At 37.8% G+C, this 24,518-nt stretch overlaps 1 protein-coding gene and 1 long non-coding RNA gene across 3 annotated transcripts; one reads left to right on the top strand and one right to left on the bottom strand.

Annotated features, from left to right (window-relative positions):
• Positions 1-2,334: 2,334 nt before the first annotated feature.
• LOC133807163 (uncharacterized) lies at positions 2,335-3,008 on the top strand. 2 transcript variants are annotated; one of them, XR_009879212.1, is made up of 3 exons: positions 2,335-2,405; positions 2,759-2,877; positions 2,957-3,008. It is a non-coding gene; the product is annotated as an uncharacterized LOC133807163 (long non-coding RNA). The 2 variants fall into 2 exon arrangements; XR_009879213.1 differs by having other exon boundaries at positions 2,336-2,405; positions 2,762-2,877.
• Positions 3,009-7,429: 4,421 nt separating this feature from the next.
• On the bottom strand, positions 7,430-8,362 carry LOC133806365 (pyrophosphate--fructose 6-phosphate 1-phosphotransferase subunit beta-like). The gene is made up of 4 exons (XM_062244475.1): positions 8,123-8,362; positions 7,720-7,881; positions 7,510-7,631; positions 7,430-7,468 (listed from the first exon to the last, which is right to left on the bottom strand). The coding sequence occupies exons 1-4, from the start codon at positions 8,298-8,300 to the stop codon at positions 7,430-7,432; spliced, it is 501 nt and encodes a 166-aa protein (XP_062100459.1). The 5' UTR covers positions 8,301-8,362.
• Between the last annotated feature and the right edge of the window lie 16,156 nt (positions 8,363-24,518).

Genomic DNA, 24,518 nt, shown 5'->3' with positions numbered 1-24,518 from the left:
AATCCAAATATCAAACATTGGAAGGAAATTGAGAGAGTTCAAGGGTACCTTGAGAGGTACAAGAATCTAAGGTACAAGAATCTAAGCCTTCAATATTGAAAGTTAGATATTAAGTTTGGGCGATAATCTCTCCACAACTAGTTGGGTGTTTATACTAGGAGGAGGATATTTCATTGTGTTCTATACAAAATGGTGAATGAATTGTGTATTTTATTCATGTAAATAACATGCATTTATACAACATTAGAGAAACTAAACTAGGAAAGTTGGAGAGAAATTAGGAAACTAAAATAATTATAATTGACCCTAATTTCTAGCTAATATATTCTAACACTACAAGAAAAAACAGTATTCATAACACTTAAAAACTGCTAACTGGGACTATTGATAGCACTTCTGAAAATGCTAACATAGCCCCTGTTATTAAAAGTCCAGTCTTTTCTATAACAGTTTTTGAATGTTATGTTCGGTGTTATCTTAAACTATTCAATAACACATTTTTAGGTGCTATAATATTCAAATAATAACATTTAGATAGAGTTTTTGGTTATAAATTTGAAGTTTAATCTTGTACTTTTTTCATAACACTTTTCAACTGTTACATTTGATTATTTTGATAACATTTTTAGTTTGTTATATTATATAAACCATAACGATTTTTTACGCTTATAATATGTTTTTAAATCATAACATATAGTAATAAAATTTTAAATTTTATTTTGATAAGTATACTTATATGGTTTTTTTTTTAATTAAAAGATTTTCATTATTGTATTTTGATAAAAAAAAAATTTCAAAATTAATCATAAAATGTAATTATCAATAGATTGATAAACCATAAGTATTACATTAAACAATAACTAATTCAAACCATGAATGTGTCTACTTCATGAGATCTTAGTTCTAACTTGAGTTTGAAAGCATAACATAATAAAGTTTTATAATCTTGAACAATTTTTACTTCAAAAATGAAAAATAGAAACATTACAAGATACACAAAAGTAAACGAAACTTGCTCCATCCTTCAATTCATCATCCTTTGTGCACTTGTCTTTGTTGTGAGTCATTTACTTAGCTACAACAAAATTTAAATAATTAATGCTTCAACTTAAAGTTATAGTAAACTAAAAGAGTACATAAAAAAAGTTAATTACCTAATTATAACTTTATCTGCTGGCCATGCAATTATACTACCTATAGCATCTTCTATAGTAGACATAACTGTTGAAGGCCTCCACAGAAATGCATCATTCTTTCTCACAAGATCTATCCCCACTTTCATAGCACTAGGCCCAAGAGGAACATGGTGAACCTCATTCTTTGGGTCACTTGAAATAAAATAACCTTCTGCAACAATTTCTCCAGATCCAATCCAATCTAATATTTTGCATTTGGAGTCATTGATTTTAATGCATATATTAGTGAAATAACAACTATAATTGATACTACAACTCAAAATAATCCATACCTCTATAGGTGTTTGGCTAGAGTCAGAAAGTTTTAATGACAAATGTATGCCCCCAATCCCATCATAATAGAGAGGTACTTGCCAAGAAAGAGATGAGGTTAACCATACAATCTACAACACAAAAATTATTAGTGCTCACAGATTCATAAGTAAATTCACGACATAAAAAAATAAGCCTATAAACAGAACCAATACAGGGGAATATTTATCCCCAAGAGATTAAAATGGCCATGGCACTCACATGGCTTCAACAATAGTTGGGTATTTTTAGTTAATAAAATATAAAATATTAAATAGATCTTAATAAATACCTAAACTATAGCCACTATAAAGAAAAAATAAACTTCATTCACACAAACCAAAAGAAACACAACTAATTGGGCTTCACTCAAAGACACATAGATATTGAATAAAACATTTCACAAATCCAAATTTTTAGACAATCAACCCGAGCTCTGATTTAATTTTTTTAATAATTGTCTACTCAAACTACTATTCACTAATCTCATAAAACTGTATTGCATTATTATTATTATTTGAAAAACAGAGAAGAAGATAAGACAATGTTAGCAGCATATACATATGTATGTATACGTTTTAGTATTGTTATTATTATTTGAAACTCTTGTTTTAGTGCGTACAAAATATATTTAAAAAGAAAGTCACCGCCCCTATAAATGTGCACAGCAAGCAAGAAAATCAGAAAATAAAAAAAAACATAAATATATATTATTACATATATGGTGTATTCATATATCCACTTGATATCTTTTTGATAATTTTGTGTAGTGATGAATGTTGATAATGCTATAGTTTGTGCTAATATAACTAGTTTTACTCAGGGTTGTACAGCAACAGTGCTTCTAGTATGGACTGATGGTGCTGAAAATTTCTTTGCACAATGTGCAAATGTGGGGGACTCAGCATGTGTTATGAAGTACGTATCATGTTATTTTTGTCTTCCTTAAATATATCCCTGTAAAATTAAAATATCATGAACCAACCCAACCAGCAATGAAATTCAAATAAATCACAAACTCAGAATAAACTTAAGCAATTGATGAAACACATTAACGCACAAATGATCATGACAATGAACTTATGATGTTTTAATACAGTTTAGTAACTACTTTCACGTATCATGTTATTTTTGTCTTCCTTAAATATATCTCTGTAAAATTATTATTGTTTAATACTTATTAGATGTGGTCCAAATATAATTATAGAAGTACCTGCATTGTAATTTATACCAGCAGCATGATAATTTATACTGAATATGTTTAATTGTAGCAGTGCCAATGGGAAACCGATTAAGATGACGGAGGACCATAGAGTAGTTAGTCATACTGAATGACTGAGAATGGAAGAAAGAGGAGAGCCACTGAGAGATGGGGAAACACGATTATGCGGTACTTAAACTTCATTTTTTTGTTTTTGGACAACCATAATCTTAAATAAAGAAGTAGTCACTTTTTGCCTCTTCTTCAGGCTTGAATCTTGCTCGGATGCTTGGAGACAAGTTTCTTAAAGAGCAAGATGCTCAGTTCAGTTCAGAACCATTTTATATATTGGTTCTAGTCTTTGTACTATTAGAAGGGATAATGGTTTTTGTACACAGTTATAGACAGACAATTTCCTTCATGTTTATGTTTCTGGATCATAATTTTGATTATATTTTCTAATATAAATTTCTAATTCTATTGTGACTATCAGTTTTTCTCTTTCTTTCCTTTGTGCCTAAATATAGTGAGGCTTGGACTCTACTTTGACTCTCAGATGATTCTCTTCTATGGATGAATATTCTGCTGAACTATAAAGGTGTGATTTAGTTTGGTTTTAGTATTTTAGCAGCTGACTATATAAGGTGTGATGCAACTGTAGTGGTCAAGATGTATATGAATTATAATGGGTTTCTTTTTATTAAATCCATAATAGTCTGTAATCTTGTAAACAAACTGATATAGAAGGCTTTCAAGATTGTAATGTGGATTGATATTCAGCAATAAAGAAAGTGGCTATTTCATTCAAATTCTCTTCTTCTTCTCACCTCTGTTTTTTAATTTTCTCTGTCTAAAGTTCTATAAGATTATTCTTAAGCTATTTGATCAATTGTATTTGATTAAGGATTCACAACACTATCAGCAGAGATGATTATAGTTATAATCATTTTGATCCATTTGCACTCAATACTTGTTATGCACATGTATTGAAGATCAAGTTAAAGTTTGAGCTAATGGGCCACACCGTTAATTGTTTTACGATGAGTAGTAGTTTGAGGAGTAAGAACCCATTGATGAGTATATATAGAGAGAGATAAGATAGAAATATAATATTACTGAGAAAAGCTCCTATCTATCAATACAAAATGGGGCTGAAAATGCAACTTATTCATTGTCTTACTCCAAAGGTAACAATCTCAAAACCAAATTCCATGATACCAGTTCACTAACATTTATTCTCTTCTATACTGAACTGTGAATATACATTTGTTTTGGATGGATCCACTAGATATTTTGAATCAAATTTTGAGGTGCAAATGCTGTATATTTATTTATTTTTGATTTTGTAGTAATCATAATTTGTAGGTACGTATGAATAGCATTCAATCATTGAGAAAGAAGAATCAAAGGGTCAAAAATGGAAAATGAAGCTAGACTGTTATCTTATGTTCTTCTGGACCACTTGAAAACATATTATCAAACGAATAGGGTCCACTCTTATGGAATTATCAATCTGTCTGTACTAGACTACATTGGTTTTTTAAAACTATATATAGTTACCATAGCGTTATTAAGTACCGTTATGACTTAAAATAATTAAGTAAAAGGAACATGTTAATTTCTTTAGTTCTTTTCTTTACTTTCCATAAAAAAAAATAAAAAGGAACATGTTAACTTCTTTAGTTCTTTTCTTTATTTTCAATGTATGCATTTGTTTTTCATATGCTAGAACTACTTTTTTTGGTATTCTACAAGACTTGCACTTAATATATAAATTTTAAACAGGAAAATATCCAGAGAATTTTCTCATAAATAGTACTTTTGTTAATGGGATGTTACTCTTTCTTTTGTATTTGGTTTTTGATGTATATATTCAAACTAAAAAATTTTATGTACTGGCCTTGCACTAAAAAATGTTTTACATTTTATTACCCAAGTTTTTGAATTGCAAGAGGTTATTTCTATAATTATTCTAATATATTTCCCCACATGGGTTTCGATTCTACTTTCAAATTTCTATGGTTTTTGAAGTTTATTAGATTTACATCAAATAACTAACAAAAAATCAGAAAACATTCCAACCATATTTATTAACCAACCATCAATTATTATCAATTCAAAATATTCAATCAACACACAAGTTTTCTTCCTTATCTCGCCGCAGCACACAAATTTCTCAGAACCTACTTCACTAATACACACAAGTTCTCAACCTTCCGTTATCACCGCAACACACAATAATAATAATCTCATAACATGAATATCTAAGATATTCAAACTCCTCTAACATTTGCAAAGTATTTTAACAAAAATAAAAGAAAACATACCTCTTGCAAACTGCTGCAAATAAAGTTCCCTCCAATTTGAAATCCAATGAAGCCACTAAAATGAAAGCAAAATTACATACCAATTAATAAACTATCAACATCATTCGACCTTTAATTAGGAGTCATCATTAAAAAAAATTACATAATGAATACCTTGAAAGTGAAAAAATAGCCAAATGAACCAAACCTAGCTGAGATGAAAATATGAGTTCCCTTTATAAATGTCTCAGTTCCCTAAAGTTGCTTGTCTTCTTTTCTGAATTTCTGAAAGAGTTAAAGAAATTTAGAAACTTGTGTAGAGAACCCAATAAATCAAAAAGTCATGTCACAATTATCTCATATTGAAAGAACAACATGCTTATAAGATCAAAATAAAAATTACATGAACAAAGACATAGATATTATTTACATACTCAAATGATCATTGATTAAAAAATATAATAACCTCCTTTAGTTTCAAACGTATCATGATCACTCTTTTCTCAGAACATAATGAATCACACAAGACATTTGAACAAACTAATAAATCAATTTGAGATAGATATTGTAATAAATAACCTTTAGGATCTCATTCAGCAAAAAAAAAAAAAAAAAAAACCAATATATAGGATCTTAGAATGACAGTAAATATTCAATAACGTGTATTTTACAAGAGTAGCTGGATCTCGTCAAAACCAAAAGAAGGAAAGTAAAAGAAAAAGAAGATAACTTTTACATCATTTTTGGAAAAAGCCACAACACTATAATAAAAGATTGCGTTTCACAGAGTCAAGAAGTCTTTGGTATAGTCAAAGAAGCATACTAACTTAGGTGAGCTTTAGACAGTGTGCACTTCAATCAACCAACAATTGCTTTATTTATTTTTTTAAAATCACAAAAATAAAATCCAAAAGCTTTTGCTTAACATGGGTAGATGAGTGTGACACTACCAATGTTGGAAAGAGGTGTATTGAAGGGAAAAATGAAGCGAAGAGGAGATATTTGATTTGGATTCATGAACATAAGGCTAAAGGGAGAGTTAGTTGAGGCACATTAAAGGAGAAGGAAGGGGGCATGTGTTTTGGGGCAGGGTATACAGAGGTCCTAATAGTCCTCACCTCAGTGCACTTCTCTGACACTTCCCTGCCAAGTGACACCCTTCAAGAAAAAAAAGAAAAAGAAAAGAAAGGAGAAAGAAAAAAGTGCTTTCAAGTGAAACCAAACAAATCCATACCTCCTTGTAACCAATAGTTTTTCCTTTGCCTCCTCTCCTAACATCATCACTTACACTTATCTTAATGCCTCCTTACCACCCCCCAGCCAGTCTACTCCAGTCCAGCCCCAGCCTCCTTTCAATACCATTTTCCTAAGAATATATTTATAATTAATAGAAAGAGAGAGAAATAGGGATATCTTTGTTTCATTTAAAACAATTATTTTTTCCAAGAAAAAGAACTTTGGTCCAATCCTATTATATAAGAGAAAAGAAAAGTATTGTGTAGTAATAATGTTTGTATCAGTAAAATGCTCACAAATAATTGAACAAGTATGAACAATCTGTAATACGTGTAAGAGAATCATGTTACAAGCTCTAAATTTTATTCCACCTGTGACCAATTAATTTCCAGCAAAGCTATAAAAAATTTAAGGGTTCAAGTAATAAAAAATTTCTTTTAGTTGCAGTCACCTTGCAAGCAGTATCAAACCCAAAACTTATTGGGACTTCTTTGCATTTCAAGTCACCATCAATAGTTTTTGGACACTCAATCACCTGAGTTTTCAAATTCTTTCCCCTGGTTGAACAAAAGAAAAAAAACCAAACTGTGTTAAACAAACCAACGAAACAGCGTTAAAGGCAAGACTCCTGTAACCCTGTCGAACTGTTAGATAAAGAATCCCTAAATTCTATTTGGATGGGTCCCATACACTGATACAAGCACCTAAAAAATAGATGGATCCATGGATTACATGAATGACATATGAAGACAAATACAGGCAACGGTTCCATCTGCCAAGCAAGATTTTTCTAGAAAGAAAAAAATTAGTTATATACCTGAAATTCTCAGCAAGGAGGCAGGCATTTGTGTTCGAGTCATCCCCACCAATAACAAGAAGTCCATCCAAATCAAGCTTCGCGGCAGTATCTGCAGCTTGTTGAAACGAAAAGGAAAATCCATTTAAACAATTTATTATGAACTTAATGTGTCAATAAAACTTAACATGAAACTGTGAAGAAAGAAAAAAAAGTCACCTGCTCTGGAGTTTCAATCTTATCTCTTCCACTACATATCATATCAAAGCCACCCTGATAAAAGAAAATTTTCTCCAATCAAATACAATATCTTGGTTAAAATGCCAGCAGCCGCATGTATGAATTTTGTATAAATCACTAGAATAGAATGGATGCGCTATATCTTCTGAGCAAATTAGAACACTCAGAAGCAGCTATCTTTACACATGATCATGGACCTCCACTGCATAAATGACAAAACCAAACCATAGTCCAAACTCTCACTTGGTTTCTGTACGGGTAAATATATTCTGGTGTAAGTTCCACATACTTGTCCTTCATGATTCCAGCTGGACCTCCCCTGAAATCGTACAATACGCTGCCTTTAGCACGCTCCTGCAAGTAATCTACCAGGAAGCATAGAATGAATGAACTCAACCATACTGGACACTATTAACTACAAGAAAACGAATTATGATAACAAAAAATTCTCACCAAAAATTCCAGAAATGACATTGTGCCCTCTAGGTGCCTGGCCTCCCGACAAAACGACACCAATTTTCAACTTTTTCTGCGAATCGTTAGAGTCAAAATCGCTCGGCACCACCAAGGAAGATGGTTGGCTGAAAAGTTGAGGAAAAAGCTTTGCGATTTCATCTGAAAGCATAAAAAGAAAAACACAACCACATGAAAACGAGAAGCCGCAGAAATTTTTATTATTTAAAAAAAAAATTGCTATATCTTACTAAAACTAAGTCGAAACCTAAAAATTTCTTGGTTTCCTAATTTAACTATTTTTTGGCAATTTTTCCATCAACCAAACAAAGATTAGAAGTGTTCGTAACAGATCATAGTGTACAGAACCAATTTAATCGACGAAAAACTGTGGATCCAATACCTGGATTGCCAGCCACGGAACTAGGTGGTCCTTCGACGATCTTGAAGGGGTTTCTGAGCACGGTAGGGAGAGGGAGGGCGTGGTCGATGCGACTCGCCTGGACCTCGCTGTAGATGGAGGCAACTCGGCCTGTGGCCGGCGCCGGGATATCCCCGTTAGTAACCAATGCCGCAGCCATTTGTTTAGACCTAATAATACACAATATACCTCGGAGAGATCTTTCAGTGTAACTGAGTGAGAGAGTGTGGAGTGAGTCTTTTTGAGTGAGAGATGGAGGCTGAGAGAAAGGGTAACTTAGATTTAGGGAATTTGGCAGAAATTCATTTTGGCGCCTGAGTTTTATTCATATGGCGCTAAAAGATCTCTTCCGTGTGTTGTTAATCCCCACTTAATAATAGCACTTCTAAATATATGCTATTCTTTAATGTAATATATACTAAATATTGTTGTAGTGTAACACTCCCCCTCAAGCTGGAGCATAAATGACCCCTTATTGTTCTCCAGTTTTCACATATCCTGTGGAGATCAAGCCTTGTTGAATTTTCTCACGAACAAAATGACAATCAATCTCAATGTGCTTAGTTCGCTCATGGAACACGGGATTTGAGGCAATATGAAGAGCATCTTGATTATCACACCAAAATTTTGCTAGTACCAAAGTCTTAAATCCTACTTCAGTCAAAAGCTGATATATCCACATTATCTCACACACAGATTGTGCCATAGCCCTATATTCTGATTTTGCACTGGATCTAGATACAACATTTTGCTTCTTACACAATAACCCGAAGTCGATCTTCTATTTTCCTTGGAACCTGCCCAATCTGCATCTGAGAAACATTCAATCTGAGTGTGCCCATGATCTATGTAAACAATACCTCACCTTGGTGCTCCTTTCAAGTAACACAAAATTTGCTCTAATGTTGCCCAAGGATGAATTGTTGGAGATGACATAAATTGACTGACAACACTAACTTAGAATGCAATGTCTGGACGAGTCACAGTAAGATAATTCAACTTTCCAACCAACCTGGGATATTTCTCAGGGTCTTCAAATGGTTCCCCATCACTCGTAAGGTGCGGAACAAGATTCATTGGAGTACTACATGGTTTTGCTCCCAATTTTCCTTTCTCAGTTAACAAATCAAGTACATACTTCCTTTGAGATAATAAAATACCTCGTTTACTCCGAGTGACTTAAACTCCCAAGAAATACTTGAGCACCCCTAAATCTGTTGTGTGAAACTGGGTATGAATGAAAGATTTAAGGGATGAGATTCCTCTAGTATCATTTCTAGTAATAACAATGTCATCCACATACATAACTAACAAAATGATACCGGCAGTTAATCTTTATAGAACACAGAATGGCCTGACTTACTTTCCAACATACCGAATTCCTCAACAGCCTAACTAAATTTACCAAACCAAGCATGAGGACTCTGTTTCAAACCATATAAATATTTTCGAAGACGACAGACTCGCCTTGACTCCCCCTGCGCAATAAACCAAGGAGGTTGCTCCATATAAGCCTCTTTCTGAAGATCTCCATGAAGAAAAGCATTTTTGATATCGAGCTAATGCAAAGGCCAACGATGAGTAGCGACCATGGAAATAAACAGTCAAACAGTTGTAAGTTTAGCAATAGGAGAAAAAGTATCACAATAGTCCACTCCATAGGTTTGAGCATACCCCTTAGCAACAACACAAGCTTTTAATCGAGCAATTCTTCCATCTGGATTAACTTTCACTGTGAATACCCATTTACACCCTATGGCCCATTTTCCTAAAGGTAAATCAACCAAGTCCCAAGTACCATTCACATCTAAGGCATTCATCTCTTAATTCATTGCATCATGCCAACCAGGGTGAGATATGGCTTCACGAACAGTTTTAGGAATCAAGAGAAGCAATAAAGGAGCAAGAATAAGAGGACAAATGATTATAAAAAGCAAAAGAAGAATTAGGATAAGTGCATTGTACATTTATCAATGGGAAGATCATCGCTTGGGTCCGGATCTGAGGACGAAGAAGCAGGTGCAAGACATGAAACAGGAGGTGGATGCCTAGAGTACACTTTAATAGGTGGTGGAGGTATGTCAGGAGCTGTGACCGAGGCAGGTGGATGAACAAGAGACTCATCAGAAGATGTGTCAGGGGTAGAAGATGTGATAGAATATACCAACAAATCATCATCCTCCCCCTAATGAGTGGGAGTAGATGAAGACGAAAAATAGGTTGTGTTTTCCACGAAAGTAACATCAATAGAAACAAGATATTTGTTAAGATCATGACAATAACACCTATACCCTTTCTGAAGATGAGAATAACCAAGAAAGATACACTTTAATGATTTATGATCTAATTTGGTGACATGTGGACAAACATCTCGAGCAAGACAAACACTAGGAGCAACTAGAAACAATGACTTGTCAGGAAAAATAATTTTATATGGGATCTCACCATTAAGAATAGATGATGACATGCGATAGATAAGAAAACATGCTGTGGAAACGGCATCAGCCCAAAAATGTTTAGGAACGTGCATTTGGAACAAGAGAGCTCGTGTCGTTTCAAGAAGGTGTTTGTTTTTACGTTCGGCTACACCATTTTGGGATCCAGTATCAACGCAAGAAGTTTCATGAAGTATGCCATTAGAGATCAAATAAGAGTGAAATTGAGTAGATGTATATTCCTTGGCATTATCACTTCGCAATGTGCGAACTGAAACATTAAATTGACTTTTAATCTTAGCACAAAATATAGAAAACAACTCAGAACAATTTTTCATTAAATATAACCAAGTTACATGAGAATAATCATCCACAAAAGTAAAAATATACCTAAATCCAGGTTTAGACAAAATAGGAGAAGGACCCCAAACATCATAATGAACTAATTCAAAAGGAACACTAGCACGTTTATTGACTCGAGGACTCGAACTAAGACGATGATGTTTGGAAAACTAACACGACTCACAATGTAATGATGACACCTTACTATATTGGGGACAAAGTTCCTTAATCAAAGGAAGGGATGGATGGCCCAAACGACAATGAGCCTCAAAAGCAGAAGTGACACTCGGACAAGCAATAAAAGTTGGTGGCAGTGGATCAAGAACATACAGGCCGCGAGATTCATGTCCTTTACCAATAATCTTCTTCATCATAAGATCCTGAAATAAACAATGATCGGGAAAGAGTGAGATGCAGTAATTTAGATTACGAGTGAGTTGACTTAAAGAAAGTAAATTAAAGGATAAATTAGGTAAGTGTAAGACTGATGACAAAGTAAGCAAAGGTGTAGGAATAATAGTGCCAGATCCAAGAACAGAAGATGGTGACCCATCAGCTAAGGAAACAATAGAGGTAGGACTATGAGACTGAAAAGTGGAAAAGAGACAGGAGTTACGTGTCATGTGATTTGTGGCACCAGAATCAATGACCCATTTTGAGGATGTGGAAAGAAGGCATGCATTAGATTTGCCTGAATCAGCAATCACAATGATAGAAGGAGATGATGACTTAAGTGATTCCTAGTACCTTAAAATCTTGTAAAATTCATCAGTAGAAATAAGGACCGATTTGTCAGATGTATCACTAGTGCTTGCAATATTAGCAGAGTGTTTTTGTTGATTTTTGAACTGTAACTTCCTACACTCAAACTTGGTGTGGCCTGGTTTCTTACAATAGTTGCACATAATGCTTCCAGGATCTAGTGTTCGATTGTCAAGACCTTGTGAATTGCCTCCTCTGTATCCACTTGGAGTAGAGGTTTTCCACAGTGCATAATTCTTACGACTCACCAAAGCACTATTAAGAGGAACAGAAGAAGTAGTTTCTGTGGGAAGAACACTGGTAAAGACATTTTGTAAAGAGGAGACATCAGAACTAGAAAGAACCTGTGACTTTGCAGAGTCAAATTCAGATGAGAGTCCTGCTAGAAAGCTCATGATAGCCATCTGCTCTCGTTGGCGCTGTTGAACTTTCACATCTGGACTAAATGGCAGCGACACATTAAGCTCTTCGTGCATTTTCTTAAATGCCATAATTCATAAGAGAATTATTTTGTTTCTCTGAGCGATAAAAGGCTTTGCAAAAATCATACATACGAGATAGATTTTCTTTTCCAGGATACAAAAACTCCAAGTAATCTATTAGTTCTTTAACCAGTTCATAGTGATTAATCAAGAAAATTACCTCATTGTCAATAGAATTCTGAATTTGGAGAAACAAGCGAGCATCCTCCCGTAGCCACATCTTTCTCGAATCATGTTCTTCTTTTGGAGGATCATCACTCAATTGATCATCTTTGTCAATACTTCTTAGATAAAGACGAACCATCTTACTCCATTCCAAATAATTTGAACCAATCAATTTATGGTTTGTTATTTTAGACATCACGGGAACCACATCAAATACAGCTGTTGATTTTGAGTCTGATTTTGTCTCTGCCATAATCTCGAAAGCAAAAATTGAAAAGGAAAAAGTAGAAAGCAAACAGAAAAGAAAGAACACCCAAACATGAAGAAGTCAAAAGTATCAAACCACAAACTGAGAAGAACCACCGAAGACAGATGCAAGAAGGACAGAGTAGGGCCTAAAAAGGAGAGGAAGCTGACCATTGCCAGAAACATGGTCGGACGTGCCTACACGCGTCGACGCATGGGGATGAACGCAGTGGTAAGCGGTGGCGTGTGGGGACAACGCGCATCGATTCTAACCGCCAGACTCCAGGGTTTTGATGAACGGTGGCTGGGCAATTCGTCTATGTGGGCGGTGAGAACAAAACCAAATAGGGTTTCCGAAAAAGGAACACTAAAACAAAGAAGAACCAAACCCAAAATCACAAACTCTAATTTTGAATCTCAATATTCGAACCCTAATCAAACTTTTCTTTGATACCATGTACAACATGGTGAATGAATTTTGTATTTTATTCATGTAAATAACATGTATTTATTCAACATTAGAGAAACTAAACTAGGAAAGTAGGAGAGAAATTAGGAAACGAAAATAATTTCTAGCTAATTTACAACTAATATATTCTAACATGTTCAAAAGTAATAAAGATGTACTTTACACTCAACCATGGAGGCCGAGTTTATAGCTTTAGCAGCAACTGGCTTAGGTGTAACATCCCAAATTACCTAATAAGGCTTAGGGCCTTGATTAGGGGGCAAGGATGGAAAATTATGGATTTATATGCTTATGTATATTTGTGTGTAATTATGTGATTATATGAGTTGTATAATAATATGACTAGATATGCATGATTAGGTGTATTAAATATGCATGTGGACCCGTTTCTTATTAGAAGGGAAATTTTCGTAATTTGGCCCGTTATTTGAGTTACTCGACACGAGACGATCCTCAGGAGCAAGTTAGCGAGAAAGTCAGAACGGTACCCAATACCCGACTCGGGGCGAGTCAAGGGGAATTTTTGGGACTTAGTACATTACCAGGTTATCGGGTAACGAAAATAAATATTTGAGGATATATTTGGAGGTAGCAAAAATTAGGAGGGAATATTGGGGATTTTGACCAATTTTCCCTTGGGGACATTTTTGGTACCTCGAACCTCGAGATTAGCTTAAGTTACTTGAACCTTAAGAAAATGAAACAAAACACTCAAACACTCTTATCAACTCACCCAACCGACTCTCTCTCTCTCTCCCTCATTCTCTTTCATTTTCTATGTGAATTGCTTGAGGAACTAAGGAAATTATTGGCTGAAGCTTTATAAATTGAAGGCTTTGCTCTAGAATTGGATTAGCTACAACTAGGAGGACTTAAATAATAGCTGACGTAAAGCTCTAACCCGTGTTTTAGTTGAATTTTGTTATGGTTTCTTACTGTTCTTGAGCTTTGTAGCTCAAGTGTTGGATTGTGAGTTTTGATGGGTTTTTAATCAGGTATTAGGTTGGGTTTTGTTGCTAGAATTATGTTAAATCTATTATGGGGATTGAATTATAGTACTAGGAATCATTTGGGAAGATTTTGGTAGGTTTCGGCAGGAGAAAAACAGAGGAATTTTGCATTCGTAGGGTCAGGTCGTGACCCTGCTCTTGGGGCGCTGTGACCCAAGCGAACCCAGGGCCACGTGGGGGGCTTCTGCTTTGGAGATGCGTTGCGACCCTATAAAGTAAGTCGCAGCCCATGTCCCGGTTCCAGACAGGAGGGGTCTCTGACCTGGGAGGCACGTCGTGGCCCTTAGGGGCAAGTCGCGGCCCGCCTAGGCTATTTTGGCCACCTTAGGTCTTGAGTAACGGGAACTCAAACCTAAGGGCTCGAGATCAATTCTATTACCTGATTTAGTGGAATTTGACATTCCGAAGGCTAGGACTCGGTCTGGTAGCCTTTATTTGCTCGTTATTGACGGGATCCTATATTATGGTTGTGACTAGGTTACCTCTAAGGGCTTGGAACCGGGATCGTGCTCAATGGTCGTTCTTATTATTACGCTATACTCGGACTTGCGGTAAGATAACTGTAACGACCCAAAATCGCTAATAAGGCTTAAGGGCCTTGATTAGTGTGCCAGGAGGGCATGTTGGGATTTATGTGCGATTTTATGAGTTAAATGCATGATTATGATTTAAAGCATGTTATATGACTAATTGAACATTCGAGATGCATGACTACGTGGTTAGTATACATGTTAGGTGAAATAAATATGCATGTGGACCCCGTTTGCATGATAGGGGTAAATTGGTAATTTTAGCCCGCTGAGGGCATATATGTGATAATTTTATTCTGTGAATTGTACCACATGAGTGTGGTGTTATTATTGTGATGCACGTGCCGAGACGATCCTAGAAGAGCAAATTAACTTAAAAGTCACAACGGGATTTCTATACCCGGCTCGGGAGGAGCCTAGGGGTACCTTGGGAATTCTATGGTTAAGTTGAGATTTAGCGGGTAATGGTTATTGGTGATTGAGTAACCTGGGTAACCATTAGTTACGGCTGTGAGTAACAAGTTTAGTTGGAAAATGGTAGAATTGAAATATTAGTGAAAGGACTAGAGTGCCCTTGAGGACTTAGTTGGGAAAGGATTATTTGGAGGGGTAGCATGGTCATTTGGCAAGGGGTTTAGACAATTTTCAGCTGGGATTATAGGGTACACGGTTTGGGCATTTGGGTTATTTGATGGCTTTGTTAAAATAAAGAGAAGGAAAGTTAGGGCAATGAGAAGAAGAAGAGAAAAAGGGGCTGAAGTGGGAGTTTAGGAGGAGATCAAGGAGGCTTTTGGCTGAATTCTCTACTTAAGGTAAGGATTTTATGCATATTTAAGAGTTGTTTCTGTTTTGATTTGTGAAATTTAAAGCTTGAATTAAGTTTTTAAAGTTTTAGTTTGAAGTTGCTGATTTTGCAATCTAAGGGTGGATTGTTGGGTATGTTTGTGTTTTGAGCTTGAATCTAGAGTTTATGGGTTGTTAGATGGTTTATTTGATGTTTTAAATTGATCTTGGGGTTTAGGTATTTGTTTGGGATGATTTGGAGAGGTTTTAGTTCGAGAAAAACGCAAGAGAAAACCCAGAAATCTGGGTTCGCGAAGGAGCACCGCGGCCCTGTTCTTGGGCGCCGCGGCACGAGGCTGATTCCAGGAAGGGTGAGGCTTCTGACTTGCTGGGCGCCGTGGCCCTCTAGGGCAGCGCCGCGGCGCTAGGCTATTTTCAGGATGGGAAATTTCGCAATTTCGAGCCTTTGCTCCGGGGGTTCGGGGGATGTTTCCAATGGATTGTTTTAGGAATTTGGGAGTCCCGAAAGTACGGGATTGGTCCCGGGAAATGGTTTTGGGTTGGTTAGTATTAAAAGTCTTATATGCATGTTGTGACTAGGATTTCGAGGAGGCTCGTGCTAGAGGACCGTGCTTGTGGCCTTGGTGCATCGGAAAGCTCGGAATACAGGTAAGAAAACTATAACACCCGTAGGATAGGGCATGGGCCCATAGTGTGATTGCAGGGCACGGCCCTATATTGCATTATATTTTAGGGTGTAGACTTTATTGAATTGATATATATGTTCAAATGTAATTTAAGTTAGACTATCTGTGATTATAGTTGAATGATACGGTGCGGAGCCGAGAACGGCAATGGAGCCGAGAACGGCGATAGGCCGAGAACGGCAGTGGGGGCCGGAAGTAGCACTTAGCACCTGGGATGCTTATAGTCAGGGTCGGACCTAGTGGATAAATGTGATATCCTTAGGGTAAGGACCGAGACCCCAGGCTTTGGTAAGGTTTCTGGGGCGGCACGGCCGTGTTTGCTTAGTCTAATGATTGACTTGTTTATCTGTCGACTATCTGGTATGATTAACTGTATAATTTGCATATGTTATGTACTGCATGAGTTTTCTTGCTGGGCTTCGGGTCACGGGTGCTCTGTGTTGTAGGTAAGGGCAAAGATTGAGTCAACCAGCCATGAGTACGGAGAGCGTGAAGCGACGCGTACATGTTTGGCCTGCCCGACTGCTTTGGTTGGGGGTTTATTCGAAAATGGCTGTAATAATCTATGATTTTTAGAACTGATCAACTGTAAACTTATTTCAAGATGTAAATAGTTTTCAAACCTTATTTTGGGATCCCAAATGTTTAATACTAGAAGTTTTTATTGAAACAACGCATTTTCAAATATTACAGCCTTAACTTTTAATTAGTCACACTTTCGTTTCAAAATCTCGATTAGCGAGTTAATTGCACAAAGTTTTCTTTTAAAACTCACTTGGTAATGGCTCTAAGGAAGTAGGGCGTTACAATAACTACACCCAATACGTGATATATTTTATTAGGGCTTGGCTTGGTTCTTGATTATAATTATGAATAGGGCCCAGGTCCCCTGAGAATGAACGTGATTGAGTTATGTTTGCGCCTATTGATTAAACATACTTGAATATTCTATTTCTGGCTAAGTGTTATGTGATTATTCACATGGTTTGCGTAGCTAGGGCATGGCCATGTTAAGGAACATGGTTATCCCTATGTTTGCATTTAATTGATGGTACTATATGATTAATATGTATGCATACCTGTTTTGGCAGAAGTATGCTTATCTGTATCTGTATCTGTATCTGTATCTGTATCTGAATACCTAGCTCAGGGCTTGACTTATTAGTCAAGGGCGGCAATAGAGCGCTGTGCGCTAGTCAAAAGGCTTAGGCCCAACCAGGAACATACTATTACGTTGGCCGGCCCTATTGTCATTAAAAAACAAAGCGCTTGGCTAGGTCTATGGCTAGTTACTCAAAGCAAAAGGCAAGGGCCCCAGGTGACTCTATGATCACATAGCTAGGGCACTGGGCCCCGAATTGACCCTATGGGCAACCTTTTAGAGTAGCGGTCCCTAGAATGAGCCAATGATCATTTATTTGTAATTGTATGCATGCATGAGTAGGTTATTACTGTTGGGCATGGTAGATAGGTATTTGGAATCTGTATTTCTTGTTCATACACGTGTTTAAGTTTTTTTGCTAGGCCTTGGCTTACGGGTGCTATGTCGTGCAGGTAAGTGAAATGGAAAGCTAGACCATCCAAGAGTTGGATAGCTTCGGTGGCAGTGTACATATGCAGCTGCTCGTCCACCACGACCGACGATATCTCAGAGGAACTAGGGTCGTATCCCTTATTTTTCCGCTTAGGTCGGTTAATTGTACTTTTTACTTGTATATACCCTTTTAAACATCTGTTTGTAATATTTTAGGATCCCATGTATGTATTAAACTCTTTAATGAAAAGTCAACGATTCCTTTGACTAAAAATTTTAACCCTAACCCTTGACATTAACCTTAGTTACACGTTTATGACCAGATGACTTGATTAGCAAGACTAACACTATTTAAAATACATAGTGTAACGGTCTTGGATTAGGAGGATGTTACAACTTGGTATCAGAGCTGCCAAGGTTTAAGGGTTGCTGAAGACTGGCTGGGCATGTACACCCGCCACTAAAGACAAGCTAGACTCAGGGTTTGGTAACAATTTATGTGGTAATGTTTTTAAATGCTTATATATGATATAATTGTCTTATCTTCATGCCTGTTTAGGAAACATGACATATTCTTATAGGTTCTGGACCATGACTGTTGCATGAATGATAACGAACAACCTTATTAGAATTGTTATACATGTATAAATGTTTGAACATGCTTATTTGCATCATTAATTTCTTATGAATTCTAGAAATTCTTATTAGCATTGTTAATTAATGATGAATATCAGGAAGTGCTTATTAGCACCATGATTGAGTATATTATGTGTAGGCATGCTTATTAGCATTGCATCTGTTTGTTTGTTCGGTCTTGGACCGTTAGGCAGCAAGAGGTATAGTTATTACTTACCTAACGATTGATTTGATCACTGTAGAGTGGGTTGGATATCAGTTTTATTCCTTGAAGGTCAGAGAGGTTGGTTGGCCAAGAGATACAGGCCAGGAAAGAGAATGACCCAGGCCAGGCCCCACCGCCAGCTCCAAAAAACTAGCAACAGGTGCTTGCTGATATGCAAGCCAGGTTACAAAGGTAGGAGGATAAGATCTGCTTCTTGAGACAACATCAAGTTTCAGCAAAGAACCCACAGCCTGTGGTACCGGTAGAGGTATTATTGCCCCCGGCTGGGGGAGATAGATGGGAACCCCTGTATGAGAGGTTCAGGAAAAAGCACCCTCAAGTTTTTTAGGGCAGTTAAGACCTACTGAAGGTCGAATAGTGGATGGCTATAATAACCACCATCCTGGATTTCATGAGGGTAGGGTGTAATGAGAGAGTAGCTTGTGCCACTTACATGTTTCGGGAGGATGCCCGAATATGGTGGGAGGTGGTATCCCAGATCAGAGTAGTAAATGTTATGGAATGGGAAGAGTTCATAATTTTGTTAAAGGAAAAATACTACAATGACGCAGTAAAAGTTGCGATGGCTGAAGAGTTCAGCAAGTTACTTTAGGGTAACATGAAAGTGACTGATTATGCCCTAAAGTTTAACAAATTGGCAAAGTTTGTCAGGGATTTGGTGCCCACTGATGGGACCAGAAGAGAGAGGTTTCTCCAGGGGCTACAACCTATGATAGCCTGGGATGTTCGTATTACTACTGTGTCAGGGGTGACTACCTATGCACAGGCTGTGGAGAAGGCGCTCACAGCTGAGAGTGCAGAGAGCAAGATCTGGTGTGATAATGTGGCCAGAAAGGATTCTTGGAGGCAGGGACCTCCATTTGCAGGCTTTGGTAGGGGCGAAGGCCCTAGTTATGAAAAGAAAAAGACTCTAGACACAGTTCAAGCTCCAAGCCCAAAGTGGAGGCCACGGGGAATACAGATAGGCCGCCAGGGTGGCGGTGAGACTTGGAAAGCATTTCCAAAGTGTGCCCGGTGTAGGAGGCGCCATATTGTAGAATATCGGGCAAAGGCCTGCTTTGTCTACGGGTGTGTTGGATACTTGAAGATGGACTGTCCGAAATCTAGAATGGAAGATCCCAAGAAGGTGGACAGCCTGACACCAGCTCGGGTGTTCACCTTGTCCCAGTCAGAGGCCGAGGATAGTCCCTCGGTGGTTACAGGTCAACTTTCTTGTGCTGGAACCCTCTATACTATTTTGATTGACTCGGGAGCTACACACTCTTTTGTTGCTAGTTGAGTTATAGATGGATTGTGTAGACCATGTGACTTTTATCCTATGGGGTTTGGTACTATACTTCCTAATGGGGAGTTAGTGGTTTCCAAGAGATAGGTTAGATCACTACCAGTGACAGTGGATGGCAAGGAGTTGTCAGTTGACTTGATGGAGTTGGTTATGACTGATTTTGATATAATTCTGGGTATGGACTAGAGAAGTATGGGGCAACAATAGATTGTAAGAAGAAGAGTTTGATTACCACTCTAATTCTGAGTCTTCCTACAGATTAGGAAAAGTTTGTGGTTTATTGTGATGCGTCGAGGCAGAGCCTAGGTCGTGTGCTTATGCAGAAAGGGAAGGTGATTGCCTATGCATCACATCAACTGAAGGAGTATGAGTAGAGGTACCACACACATGATTTAGAACTTGCAGCAGTAGTTTATGCAGTAAAGGTTGTGGCACTACTTATATGGTGAGAAGTGTGAGATATACACAGATCACAAGAGTTTTAAATACTGCTTCACCTAGAAGGATCTGAACATGAGGCTGAGACGTTGGTTAGAGTTGGTGAAGGATTATGATTACAAAATCCTCTATCTCCCAAGAAAGGCCAACGTGGTAGAAGATGCCTTAAGCCAGAAGGGTCTGGGACAATTGTATAGTGCCAGGTAGGTATCGAGGGATTTTGCTGACGATATAACTAGAGCAGGATTTGAGTTAGTGGTGGGTCAGTTATCCAACATCATCCTGCAGTCTACTCTTTTGTAGAGGATTAAGGAGAAGCAGTTAGGTGAACCACAGATGGGGAAGATCAGAGAGGATGTCCTAGCTAGAGTAGCTAAGGACTACACAGTGTCAGGCATGGGCTTATTGAGATACAAAGATCGGATCTGCATTCTAATGGACACTGAGATCAAACGAGAGATTCTTAATGGATCTCATAATACCCCTTATTCTCTACATCCAGGCACCACGAAGATGTACCAGAATCTGAAAGTTTTATATTGGTGTCCTTGGATGAAGAGGGACGTGACTGAGTAAGTGACAAGGTGCCTGACCTGTCAGCAGGTCAAGGCAGAGCATCAGAGACCAGCAGGGTTGTTGCAGCCTCTGGATATCCCACAGTGGAAGTGGGAGTACATCGCACTGGATTTCATGGTAGGATTTCCCAGTACAGTGGGCCATCATGATTCAATCTTGGTCATCGTGGATCGGTATACTAAATCAGCTCACTTTCTACAGGTGAGGATGAATTACACGGTTGATCAGTATGTAGATCTCTGTGTGTGAGAGATAGTTCACCTTCATGGGACTCCGAGGTCTTTCATGTTTGATAGGTACCCTATCTTTACTTCCAAGTTTTGGGGAAGTTTGCAAAGGGCGATGGGTACACAGCTGAAGTTTAGTACAACTTATCATCCTCAGGCTCATGGTCAGTCTGAGAGGACTATCTAGATATTGGAGAGGACATGCTAAGAGCATGTGTATTGGACTTTGAAGGTTCCTTGAGTAAATATTTTCCTTTGATAAATCTTTCCTATAATAACAACTACTAGTTGACTATTGGGGTGGCACCTTATAAGATGTTGTATGGTAGGAAATGCAGATCGACCATTCACTGGGATGAGATGGGTGATAGGAAACATTTGGGTCCTGAGGCAATTCATAGGAGAAGACAGAAGACAGAAGAGTTATTCAGACCCAAAACGGATGAACGTGGAGTTCCAAGTGGGAGACTATGTCTTTCTTAGGGTTTCACCACTGAGAGGGGTGAAGAGATTTGGGAAGAAGGGCAAGCTAAGCCCTAGGTTTGTTGGACCATTTGAGATGCTGGAGAGGATCAGTCAAGTGGCCTATATGTTTCCTGTACTATCTAGTGTGCATAACGTATTTCATATTTCCATGATGAGGAAGTATGTATCAGATGGGACTCATGTATTGAGCTATGAGGATCTGAAACTCAAAACAGATTTGTCCTATGAGGAGTAGCCAGTTCAAATTTTAGACAGGAAGGATAAGGTCCTGAGGAAAAAGACTACACCTTTAGTTAAGCTCTTATGGAGGAACAGCAAGGTCGAGGAAGTGACCTGGGAGCTGGAGGAAGATATCTAAACTCAGTATTAAGATTTTTTCAAGTAAAATTTCGAGGATGGAATTTCTGTAAGGAGGGGATAGTTGTAACGTCCCAAAGTACTTAATAAGCTTAGGGCCTTGATTAGGGGGTCAGGAGGGCAAATTATGGAATTATATGTTTATAAAAGATATAGTTGTCTGTAATTATGTGATTATAAGAGATTAGAAGAGTTGTATATAATATTACTAGATATGCATGATTAGGTGTATTAAATATGCATGTTGGTCCGTTTCTTATTAGAAAGGCAATTTTCGTAATTTGGCATGTTATGGGCATAATTGTATATATGTTCATATATGTGATATATGTGAGAGACCACATTATTATGTGGGTTTATTTGGGTTACTCGGCACGAGACGATCCTAGGGAGAAAGTCAGTGAGAAAGTCACAATGGGACCCATTACACAACTCAAGGCAAGTCAAGGGGTATTTCGGGTAATTAGTACATTATCGGGTGATCAGGTAATGGGAATAAATATTTGAAGATATATTTGGAGTTAGCGAGATTAGGAAGGAATATCGAGGATTTTGACAATTTTACCCTCGGGGACATTTTTGGTACCCCGAGCCTTGGGATTAGATTAAGTTACATGTACCTTAAGAAAACAAAACAAAACACTCAAACACTCTTATCAGCTCACCCAACCGACTCTCTCTCTCTCTCTCTCTCTCTCTACCGTTCTCTTTCATTTTCTAAGTGAATTGCTTGAGGAACTAAGGAAATTATTGGCTGAAGCTTGGGAAATTAAATGCTTGGCTCTAGAATTGGATTTGCTACAGCTAGGAGGACTTAAATCATAGCTGAGGTAAAGCTCTAACCCCTATTTTACTTTAGTTCTGTTATGGTTTCTTAGTGTTCTTGAGGTGTTCTTGAGCTTTGTAGCTCAAGTGTTGGATTGTGACTCTTGATGGGTTTTTAATCATGTTTTAGGTTGGGTTTTGTTGCTGGAGTTATGTTGAATCTGTTGTGGGGATGGGGATTGAATTATAGTTCTAGGTTCATTTGGGAAGATTTTTGTAGGTTTTGACTGGAGAGAAAAATAGGAATTTTGGGTTCGTAGGGTCAAGTTTCGGCCTTGTTCTTAGGGTCTCGCGACCCAAGAGAACCTAGGGCCAGGTGGAGGGCTTCTGCTTTGGAGGCGCACTACGACCCTCTAGGTAAAGTCGCGGCCCGTGTCATGTTTCCAGGCATGAGGGGCCTTTGACCTAGGAGGCGCACTGCGGCTCTTAGGGGCAAGTCGCGGCCCGCCTGGGCTATTTTGGCCACATTATGTCTTGAGTAACAGGAACTCAAACCTAAGGGCCCAGGAACGATTCTACTACCCAGTTTAGTGAAATCCAACGTCCCATAGGCTAGGACTCGGTCTGGAAGCCTTTATTTGCTCGTTATTGACAAGATCATATATTATGGTTGTGACTAGGTTACCGCTAGGGGCTAGGAATCGGAATCGTGGTCAACGGTCATTCTTATTATTAAGCTATACTCGAACTTGAGGTAAGATAACTGCCCCCAATACGTGATATATGTAATTAGGGCTTGGCCCGGTTCTTGATTATAATTATGAATATGGTTTAGGCCCGTGAGAATGAACGTGATTGAGTTATGTTTGCGCTTGTTGATTAAACATACTTGAATATTCTATTTCTGGCTAAGTGTTATGTGATTGTTCGCATGGTTTACCTAGTTAGGGCATCGCCCGGTTAAGGAACATGGTTATCACTATGTTTGCATTTACTTGATTGTATTATATGATTAATATTTATGCATACTTGTTTTGTCATAAGTATGCTTATCTTTATCTTTATCTGTATCTGAATACCTGCTTAGGGCTTAACTAATTAGTCAAGGGCAACAATAGCGCACTGCTCGCTGGTCGAAAGGCTTAGGCCCAACCAAGAACGTACTATTACGTTGGCCGACCCTATGGTCGTTGAAAAAGAAAGTGTTTGGCTAGCTCTATGACTAGTCACTCAGAGCTAAGGGCAAGGGTCCTAAGTGACTCTATGGTCACGTAGCTAGGGCATCGGGCCTTGAATTAACTTTATGGACAACCATCCTGGGCAGCGGGCCCCAGAATGAGCCAATGGCTATTACTGTTGGGCATGCATGAGTAGGTTATTACTGTTGGGCATGCTAGATAGGTATTTGGAATCTATATTTTTGTTTCTTGCACATATTTAAGTTTTCCTACTGAGTCTTTGCTCACTTGTGCTATGTGGTTCAAGTAAGGGAAAAAGAAAGCTAGACTAGCCATGAGTTGGAGAGCTTCGGTGGCAGTGTGTACATATGCGGTTGCTCGTACACCATGGTCGAAGATAACTCAGAGGAACTAGGGTTGTATTCCTTAATTTTCTGCTTAGGCCGGCTGATTGTACTTTTGACTTGTATATACCCTTTTAAACATATGTTTTAATATTTTGGATCCCATGTATGTATTAAACTCTTTATTGAAAAGTCAACGGTTCCTTTGACCAAAAATTTTAACCCTAACCCTTGACATTAATCTTAGTTACACGTTTATGACCAAATGATTTGATTAGAAAATCTAACACTATTTAAATACATAGTGTAACGTTCCTGGATTAGGAGGACTTTACCTTAGGGATCATATGTTAGATATCCCAATTTCCGCAGATGTGGTATGGACGATCTCGATA

The sequence above is a fragment of the Humulus lupulus genome, chromosome X, assembly GCF_963169125.1.
Source record: "Humulus lupulus chromosome X, drHumLupu1.1, whole genome shotgun sequence".
Lineage (NCBI taxonomy): Eukaryota > Viridiplantae > Streptophyta > Magnoliopsida > Rosales > Cannabaceae > Humulus > Humulus lupulus.
This window is presented reverse-complemented; position numbering and strand designations above follow the sequence as displayed.